The sequence below is a fragment of the Pongo abelii genome, chromosome 2 (genome assembly GCF_028885655.2).
Source record: "Pongo abelii isolate AG06213 chromosome 2, NHGRI_mPonAbe1-v2.0_pri, whole genome shotgun sequence".
Classification (NCBI taxonomy): Eukaryota; Metazoa; Chordata; class Mammalia; order Primates; family Hominidae; genus Pongo; species Pongo abelii.
In genome coordinates this window covers 10,525,079-10,536,101 of record NC_085928.1, presented here as the reverse complement: position 1 = coordinate 10,536,101, position 11,023 = coordinate 10,525,079, and the positions used below count along the sequence as shown (strand labels likewise).

General features: G+C 41.1%; 1 protein-coding gene across 1 annotated transcript; it reads right to left on the bottom strand.

The window, feature by feature from the left end:
• Positions 1–623: 623 nt before the first annotated feature.
• On the bottom strand, positions 624–4,883 carry PRR20G (proline rich 20G). Its single transcript, XM_054551121.2, has 3 exons — positions 4,716–4,883; positions 4,153–4,211; positions 624–1,478 (listed from the first exon to the last, which is right to left on the bottom strand). Exons 2-3 carry the CDS (start codon positions 4,202–4,204, stop codon positions 901–903), a joined length of 630 nt encoding a protein of 209 aa, XP_054407096.2. The 5' UTR covers positions 4,205–4,211; positions 4,716–4,883; the 3' UTR covers positions 624–900.
• Between the last annotated feature and the right edge of the window lie 6,140 nt (positions 4,884–11,023).

Sequence of the window (11,023 nt, the reverse complement as noted above, 5' to 3'; positions counted from 1 at the left end):
CGTTAGATGCCTGTGGATCCTCAGGACAATGGATCCTGGGGGAGCTCCATGTTAAATGACCTGAGTATCCTCTGTATGATGGATCCTGGGGGAGCTTCATGTTAGATGACCTGTGGATCCTCACGATGATGGATCCTGGGAGAGCTCTATGTTAGATGGCCTGAGAATCCTCAGGATGATGGATCCTTGGAGAGCTCCATATTAGATGACCTGTGGATCCTCAGGACAATGGATCCTGTAAGAGATCCACATTACATGGCCTGTAGATCCTCAGGACAATGGATCTCAGAAGAACTCCACATTACATGACCTGTGGATCCTCAGGACAATGGATCCCAGGAGAATTCCATGTTACATGACATCTGATCCCCAGGATGATGGATCCCTGGGGAGCTCCACGTTAGATCATCTGTGGATCCTCAGGACAATGGATCCCATGAGAGCTCCATGGATGACTGCTCTGTCACACTGTCCAACTCTCTCTTGCCCAAATATCTAGTTTTTATTCCTCAGTCCTATCTAGTCTGTGATTCAAACCAACAACATAACTTTGGATTCCAACAACCTTGTTTTTCATCCCAAGTATCTTTAATTGGCTTTTAATATAAGCACATTAAAAGGACTCAGAGAGCTGCTGGTTTATTTGAATAAGCATTGAGGAACTCCATGCATGTGTATCTTTGACAGAACATACAAAGCAGAGGCAAGAGGGGCATTGGAAGCAGATGGACTACTGTCAGGATCCTGGGAGGAGGACTTGGAGGCTCATGACAACACAAAGTAAGGGCTCTGACTGGAATGGGCAGGGAGGAATGGAGCAGAAATGGGGCTAGAGTTTGGGGATAGGGGGAAAGACCAGGTGGAAGAAAAGGAGGCTGGCAGCAATATGGGTGACAGAGGTTAGTGTGCAATGTGGGCAAGGAACACTGGGACCCTGTACACGGAGGTGCCACTAGAGGTCTGCACAATGTGCAAAATAGTTGAGTCACCCAGAGGCCTGAACCCGAGGCAGGGATAGAGGGCCAACATGGGCTGCCTGGCCACAGCCACAGGCCCAGGAGCAGGAGGTGGCTCCTGAAACCCCACCTCAGGCTGGGCTGCATGGGGGCCGGGGCCTTCCTGCACAATTCCAGGCATAGGAGCTGCTTCAGTAAAAGAGAAGGCTGGGGTCTGCCCGGCTTCCGGTACCCCCTGGTGGCCTGGCTCTCCATGGTAATTCAGATGGAGGTACATGCCTGGCCCGGCTCTCTGGCCCGGGACCCTGAGAAGCCCAGCCCCACTGCCACGGCCTCGACCTGCCCGCCAGCTTCCTCCCCTGCGCTGGCGTCTTCCTGCAGGAGGAGCTGGCTCTGCGCGAGCTTGGGGCTCCCATCTCATGGGTTTCACATAAGCAGTGGGTTTTGCCGGTTGGACTGGGTCTACAGGGTCTTCACGGTCCACACCAGAGCAGCCTGGCTCTGTAGGAGGCCCACCTGAAGCTAAAAGAGAAGCAGAGTGTAAGGAGATGGAGTAGGGGCTGCCCAGGAAGCCTTCAGGAAGGGAGACCAGGAGAGGGGTTCCGGGAGGGCCCAGGGGAACCCGGGCAAACAGAGTGAGGGTCAGGAGATGCCTGCAGAGTGAACCCTCAGGAGCACTCTGTCCAAGGGCCTAGCCTGGGCTCAGCACTTTCCATGAGCCTCTCAAGTCCTCGCAACGACCTTGTCAGTCAGATATCATGATCGCCATTTTACTAATAAGTAAATGAGTCTATAGTTCCCTACAGAGGCTGAGTTTGAATAAAAATGACACACTGCCTGCCCTCACTGTGCTTAAACCTCAGTAGGAGAGACAAACAGAACACCTAAAAATGAATGATGCTAACGAGTGACCAGCTGGGAGGTGAAGGGTATCATAAGGGAGGTGGCTCCGGATCCAGAAAGCTGGCGTCGTATTCCCAGGCAGCTTCACTTATCTGGGCATCAGTGGCCCTTTTCATAAATTGGTATAATAACATGCCAACCCCTGGGTCCTTACAAGAACTGAGTTACTACAAGAGAAATGTTTAGATTACTATCAGGTGCAAGTAAGCATCTTAACATGTATTGGGAAGGAGATGATCAGAAAGTCTTATTGGAGAAGTTAACCTAATCCAGGGATATCAAGGATGGGTGGGATTTAGCAAGGCAAAGGCGGGAGAGGATTAGTAGGGATAGCAGGGAGAGAGAGGATTCCAGGTGACAGGGGGCCGGGGGTAGCTGCATGGCTTCCAGGAGGAAAAAAGCCTGGGGTAGCTATAGGCTGGTTTGGAAGGGAGGGGAGGCATTCACACAAATACATGATTGAGCAATGGAACAGAACAGGAAGTCCAAAACTAGACAAACGTCTACAGAAATTTTATCAATGACAGAGTAGGCATTGAAGATCATCTGAAGATTCTTCCCTGGGAAACCTGTGTAGCCTAAGAAAAAGTCCCAAGAAACTGACATCTAAGGTTGCCCAATTTCATAGCCCAACCATATCTATTCTGTGGAACCCAATCAACAAGCCCCATCCACGAGCTTAGAGCTCCCAACAGCTTCTTCTGGGTCGCATTTTTAAACTATAAGCAGCAATCAGAGATCACCAAACATCAGAGGAAAGGCTCTAACACAAGAGATAGAACAATAACACAAGAAAAGCCAACTTGGAGGAAATAGTTTATGCCACAGATGAGACTTTCCAAAAACATCTATAATTAATATCCCCAGAGAGATAGAAGGAATTATGCCCATGAATCAATTATAGGGTACTTTTGAAAAGGAATGTTCAGAAAAACTACAGCTTTTTGAAATTAAAATTATGAGAGCAGAAATGAAAATCTCCATGGAAATTTTGGAGGATAAAGTTGAGAAGATCTCCCAGAAAAGAGAGCAAAAATCCAAAATGATGGAAAGGAAGGAAGATAAAATATAAGCAAATTAGAAGTGTATTGTTACTGAGACACATCCCCATAAAATTCCAGAGTGCTGGTGACAACGAAAGATCCTAAAATCTTCCAGAGAGGGAGAAAGAGAAAGGGAAGAAAGGCCATATGGAAAGGGTCAGGATTCAACATGTCTCAAAAATCACACAGCTCAAAACCAGCAATTAAATCTAGAAGATTATAGAAAATGTATTCAAAATTTCGAGGGAAATGGATTTCCCACCCAAAATTTGATATCCAACCAAAGTATCCCTTAGGAATTAGAATGAAGATGTTTGCAGACAAGCAAGATCTTAAATAATTTCCCTTCAAGGCATGCTTTATTGTAATGTGCCTATCAAACTAGACAAGATTAAAAGATTTAGGACAGTGTATGAAGGGAAATGTTTTCAAGAATAATTTGGCAATGGCCATCAAATTCCAATACCTCCAGAAAAGAACAAGGTGAGAGTACTGGTTTATCATACGTAGATCGAGACATAGTGTAAGGACTCACTCTTCCAAAGAGAAAAAGTAAAATAAGAAAGAAAAAAATACCAGATAAAGGAACTGGGATAAAACTCAAAAGAGGAAAAGGAATTTCCTAGATGATGTGGAAGGGAGATCCTGGAGTGGCAGCTGGGAGCTGACTCAGAGCAGCCAGTCCCGGTTGGAGCAGGCTATGAGAAAGTGAAACTGAGAGAACGCTTGATTGAGTTTGAATTTAAGCAATTGGGGAAGAATTGAGGGATAGACTCGCGATAAGTAAACACATAATAACCCAGGAGAAGTATCAAGTCTTGGAAAACTCAAGTTATGCAAGAGGCGCGAAGTAATCCTAGTGTCCTACTGGCTCCTGGGCGGTGGGGGAGGGGCAGAGGGTGTGTGCCCTGGGATTGGTGTGGCTGGGTGAGTGGTGGTGCTGGTGGGAATCTGTGAACTACAGCTAAATACTCCACTACTCTAGCGGGAAGACCATAAATAAAGTCTAAACGGAAAAAGAAATAGCAGTAGGGTACACATGTTATTTAAAGAATGAGAGGAAATGCTAGAAGAAATGGCTACCCAGATGGAGGTGGTGGTCCCAAAGGTGTGGGAGATTGAGAAGGAGCATGGGCTGCTGCATTTCATAACATGTCACATTTGCATATCTAAGTTCTATAAGTCAATACCAAAGGTAAAGTAAAAATCTGGAAAAAATTGAAAAGAGAGTGGTAGGCGTTTGATGGTACCTTGATTTGGGGCCATGGAGCGAAGTCGTTTCGAGCGCCTTGGTTCCTCCATGAGGAATCTGCGGGAGGGGGTGGCGAGGAAAACGCGTCTGTCAGTGTTAAACCACAGCCTAATTTCCCAAGCATCACGCAGCGATGCGGACCCCACCTCACCCCCTCCTCCAGGGCCACTGCAGCTCGAGGGTCTCAGAGCATTTGCACTGAGCCCGCGGGGCACAGCCAAGGGGATCCTGTGAAGGTGGGAGTTGGGGTGGGGGGAGACTTCCACATTGTAAGGGATTTCCAAGTGGAGCCAGTAGCAAGTGGGGATTGGCCTAGAGGCGGCTTGATTAACTTATCCCAGTTTCTTCAGGCAAAGCTGGTACCGGGGAGACTTAGGCCTCCTGGAGGAATGATCCCTCCTTAGCGGAAGAGAGAAAAAAGATGGAGGATGGGGAACAGAGTTGCGAAGAAGACAGCGGTGACAAGGCATGTGGCCTCGGCCTTCTAGAGCACTGAGGATTCTGTCCCTACTTGTACCCACGCAAACTCTACCCACCCCTCAGGGACACCCAGACACACACCTGATCTCCCTGCAGCTAGCTCTCTTCTATGAGGAGAGGCCTGAGGAGCTGGAGGTGTCCACGGGATCACGGCTATGGCTCCGACGTCGCCCTCAAATGCGCCCCCTACCAGGCAGGCAGGAGGGAGCACCCAGGGGTCCTAGCTCTGAGCCCGGCAGAAAGCTGACTGACTGCTCGCGATTACGAGCGCTCCCTCTTATAAGGCGGTGAGGCCATCACGTGATGGGAGTGGTCAGGGGCGGGGCCAGCTGGGGCAGGCCTGACTGGGCGTGGAAGGCCATTGGGCCAGTCCTTTGCCTGTCAAATAAAGCCCACCGAGAAGCCCCTGTTCATAGATGTCAATGGTTGACTGATCAATCTAATTGTTGAGGAAAAAAAATTCATAATTACAATTAAGTGCCAGCAAAAGGGAGGTGTGGTGCTGTGAGAGTAGCGAATAAGAAGATTTGATTTAATTAGATCTGAGCATGGTGTAGGAAAGCATGGAGGGGGGGATATTTGCACTGAAGTCTGGAATTTGGAATTTGAAATTAGTCGACGTGAACCTGGCTGGGAAGGGCAGGGAGGGAGGCAGGAGAGTGAAGAAGGGGCACTGAGGCCCGGACTGGAAGGGAGCCCAGCCCATTCTGGGAATGGAAGGGGAGACCAGGCCCAGGCCCCGGGTATGTGAGGTGGGGGCGGGGGCTGCAGGAGCTGGTCTTGTTCCTGGAAACCACCAAATGGTGTCCTGAGTGGGTGAACATTTCAAAAACGGTCAGCCTGGCTGTGAAGGAGAGAACTCAAGGTGCCCAGGTTAACTCTGAGAGGCAAGGAGGCTACGCAGCCCTAGGGGCTGGGCGCAGGATCGTGTTAGGCTAGGACTGTGGGCGGCAGAGGTGCAGAACATTCCCCGGGCGGAAGAGAAATCTGCAAGGGAAAGTGAGCCGAGTGTGGACAGCCCTTGGAGGGAAGGAGCCTGCAGCCTTGCCTCCCGTTCCTTCAGACGAAGGTGGACCAGGAACCTGCGCTGAGTGTAAGATGGGGAGCTTGGCTTCTGCACGTTGGGTTGAAGAAGCTTTTGAGGCACCAAGTGAGGATGTCAAGTGGCCTTTTGTAAAAAGGGTCTGGAGCTCAGAGAGATGGCGATGGGGCTGGAGATACATGTAAGACACACACCTCGTGCGTTTACTGCTGTGGGTACATACACGGGCACACGGGAGGAGGAAGAGAGCAGGAAACACTCCAGGACAGAAGAGGGCGCCTGCAGAGGGATGGTTAGTTGGTTTGCTTGTTTGTTTCTTAAAGAGCCGGAGTCTCCCTCTGTCGCCCAGGCTGGAGTGCAGTGGTGCAATCTTGGCTCACTGCAACCTCCGCCTTCCGGGTTGAAGCGATTGTCCTGTCTCAGCCTCCCGAGTAGCTGGGACCACAGGTTCGCACCACCACACCCGGCTAATTTTTATACTTTTGTAGAGATGGGGTTCTCCATGTGCCCAGGCTGGTCTTGAACTCCTAAGCTCAAGCGATACTTCCACCTCAGCCTCCGGAGTAGCTGGGACCACAGGCTAACGCCACCACTCCTGCTAATTGGGTGGTGGTGTTGTCATCGAGAAAAAGTTTTGCTGTGTTGCCCGAGGTTAATCTCAAACTCCTAGCCTCAAGCAATCCTCCCGCCTAGGCCTCCTAAGTGGCTGGGATTACAGGCATAAGCCGCCACACCCTGCTCCCATAATGCTGTTTTAAAAATCCTGGCGAGGTACCGTGTCTCATGCCTGTAATCCCAGAACTTTGGGAGATGGAGGTTAGAGGATTACTTGAGTTTGGGAGTTTGAGACCAGCCTGGGCAACATAGCAAGGCCCCATCTCTACCAAAAAAAAAAAAAAATTTTACCCGTGTGTGGTGGCACTTCCCTGTGGTCCATCCACTAGGAAAGCTGAAGTGGGAGGATTGCTTGAGCCAGGGAGGTCAAGGCTGCAGTGAGCCAAGACTGCACCGCTGCATTCCAGCCTGGGACGCAGAATCAGACCCTGTCTCAAAGAATATATATATATATATATTTTATACATATTTATATATATATTTATATAAGTATATTTTACATATTTATATAAATATATTTATATTTATATAAATATTTATATATATAAATATATTTATATTTATATAAATATTTATTTATATAAATATATTTATATAAATATATTTATATTTATATAAATATTTATATATAAATATATTTATATTTATATAAATATATTTTTTATATATTTATATAAATATATTTTATATATAAATATATTTCACATATTTATAGATTTATATAAATATATTTCACATATTTATAGATTTATATAAATATATTTCACATATTTATAGATTTATATAAATATATTTCACATATTTATAGATTTATATAAATATATTTCACATATTTATAGATTTATATAAATATATTTCACATATTTATAGATTTATATAAATATATTTCACAATTTTATAGATTTATATAAATATATTTCACATTTTTATAGATTTATATTAATATATTTCACATTTTTATAGATTCATATAAACATATTTTATATTTTTATAGATTCATATAAATATATTTTATATTTTTATAGATTCACATAAATATATTTTATATTTTTATAGATTTATATAAATATATCTGATATATTTATATAAATATATCTGATATATTTATATATTTATATAAAATATATTTTATATAAATTTATATATATAATATATTTTATTTATATATAATATATTTATATATAATATATAATATATATTTTTATATATTATATATAAATAAAATATATTTATATATTTTATATATTTATATATAAAATATAATATATAATATTTATAAATATGTAAATATTATATATTTATATATTATATTATATTATCTTATATATATTATATATTATATGATATATATAATATAATATATTGTATATATTATAATATAATATATATTATAATATATATATTATAATAATATATATATTATATATTATAATATATATTATATATTATATATTATATTATAATATACAATAATATAATATACAATATATAATATATAATATATAATATATAATATATAATAATATAATATATAATATATAATATATATTATATATAATATATAATATATAATATATATATTTATATTATATCATATATCATATATTATATAATATATAATATATGATATTATATATATTATGTATATTTATATTATATCATATATTATATATGATATAATATATAATATATTAAATATATTAAAATTATATATATTAAATATATAGAAATTATATAATATATATTAAATAGATTATATATTATATATTAAGATATTATATATTTATATATTATATATAAATTTATATATAAATTTTAAATATATTATTATATATATTTATATATATTACATTACTTATACACTATATATATATAGTGTGTGTGTATATATATATATAGTGTATAAGTAATGTAATTCCAGTTAGGCTCTCAATTTTTTTGTTGTTGTTTGTTGCTTTTGTTTTTAAAAAAATCAACTTCATTGAGGTACAATTTACACACAGTAAAATGCATCCATTTGAAGTACCCAGTTTGATGGTTTTGATAAACTTGTAGACTTGGGTAACCACTCCCACAATTAAAATACAGAATAATTTCATCACTGGGCCAGCTCCCTTGTGTCCTTTAGCAGTCAGCCCCTTCCCCTATCCTCTGCCCTGGCAACCATTGATCTGCTTTTTATCTCTACAGATTATTTTTGCCTGTTCTAGGATTTCACATAAATGGAAGCATACAGTACATCCCCTTTTCTGCTGGGTTTCTCTTGCTTGACATAATGTTATTGAACTCCATCTATGTTGTAGAATGCATAAGTCATTCATTCCTTTTCATTGCTGAGTGGTGTCTCATTGCATTAATAGACCGCAGTTTGTTTATCCAGTCACTATTACCTGATGGACATTGATTGGGTTGTTTCCACTTTCGGACTATAATGAATAAAACTGCTAAGAACACTCATGTACAAGACTTTGGATAGACATATGCTTTCATTTTACTTGGGTAAATATCTACAGGTGAAATTTCTGGGTCAAATAATCAAGTTTTTTTTAGATTTATAAAAAATTATCAAATTGCTTTCCTATTGGTTGTGGGATTTTACATTCCTTCCCAAAGTGTGTGAGGGTTTTGGGCACTCCCACATCCCTGCCAACACTTGATGTTGCTGATCCTTTTCCTTTAAGCCACTCTAGTGTCTGTGGAGTGGTGTCTCGTAGTGGTTTCAACTTGCATTCCCTTGATGACTAATGATATGCTTAATGGATTCTTAAAAATAAGTGTTTTTATTTTAGAATAGTTTTAGACTCACAGAAAAGTTGGAAAAAACACAGAGAGTTCTCATACAACCCACACAAAATTTATCGTTCCTAGCATCTTACATTAGCATGGTATATTTGTCATAATTAATTATTATGGAAATAGCAATTATTGATACATTAACCAATACTGATACATCGTTATTAACTAAAGTCTATGTTTGGTCTATCCTCAGTTTTGACCTAACATACCTTTTCTGTCTCAGGACCCCATCCAGGGTACCACATTACAATTAGTAATGGCTCCTCTTAGGTGCAAGGGTTTCTCAGGCTTGCTTTGTTTTTGATGACCTTGACACTTTGATTACTGGTCAGGTATATTGTAAGACGTCCTCTCCTGAAATTCGTCTGATGTGTTCCTCATGATCCTACTGGAATAGTGTGTTTTTGTAAGGAAGATTGCAGAGGGAAAGAACTATTCCCATACCATCCTGTCTAGGGTGCACACTATCAACATGGCTTATCACTGTTGGTATTTGTCCTGGTCACCTGGCTGGGACAGTGTTGGTTAGGTTTCTCCACCATAAAGTAATTTTCCCCTCTCTTTCTCTGCTGCATTTTTTGGGAGTCACTATCTGTAGCTTACACTTTAAAAAAGGGAAAGTACGCTTATCTCCTTGCAGGAGAATGGCTACCTAAATTATTTGGAGTTCCCCTGTGTGGGGGATTTGTCTATTCTTCCCCATGTATTTATTTATATAATCATTTATTTATATCAGTATGGACTCATGGATATCTGTTGTATACTTTGGATTATAATCCAATTCTTCATGGGATTAATTATTTAATAATTTAGCTAATTGTTTTATTAAATATTTTATTACATATTTAATTATTAATTATTTAGTTAATTATTTTGTTACTCAAAGTTTCCAGCTTTGGCCATTGGGAGCTCCTTCAGTTGGCTGCTGGGTCCTTTTGTCACACCCTGATATGGTTTTGCTGTGTCCCCACCTAAATCTCATATGGAATTGTAGCTCCCATAATTCCCACGTGTTGTGGGAGGGACCCGGTGGGAGATAAGTGAATCATGGGGGCTCTTTCTCCCATACTGTTCTCATGGTAGTGAATAAGTCTCATGAGATCTGATGATTTTATAAGGGGTTTCCCCTTTCACTTGATTTTCATTCTCTCTTGTCTGCCTCCATGTAAGATGTGCCTTTTGCCTTCTGCCATGATTGTGAGGCCTCCCCAGCCACATGGAACTGAGAGTCCAGTAAACCTCTTTTTCTTTATAAATTACTCAGTCTCAGGTATGTCTTTATCAACAGTGTGAGAACTGACTAATACATGCCCCGTCACTGTGGCTTTTGATTTGGTTTGGGGCCCCTCCTTGCTCCCTGGCACCACAGGATGTTCTGTGCTCATTTGCATATTCTTATCCTTATTGGGCTTTCATGTTCTCACTGACCACAGCCATAGATATTTTTGTGAAGTTTCTGTTCAAAACTTTTACCCTTTTTATTGGGTTGACTTTCTATTCTTGAGTTGTAAGAGTTCTTTGTGTGTTATGGATACAGGTCTTTGATGAATATATGTATTGAGTGTGAATGTATTCTCCCAGTCTGTGTCTTGCCTTTTCATTTTCTTAACAGTGTCTTTGAAATAACAGATTTTAATTTTAATGAGGCCCAGTGTCTTAAGTTGGGATTCCCAGGAAGCCAACTCTGAGATGGAAATTAGAGTGCAGAAGGTGTATGAGGTATGCCTTTTAGGGATGTAGAAGGGAAAGAGGCAGGCCCACTCAGCCTCAATGCTGTGCCTCAGTAGACCCTGTGGGATGTTCTGGTGGTAAGGTGACCTGCTAAAACTGTTCTGAGTTGGGGCAACAGAGCTAGGCCTTGATGTCCCCATTGAATGTCGCTGGATGCAAGCTGCCTGGAGGATGAGTGTGCCCATGGGTAAGGGTCAGAGGAGTC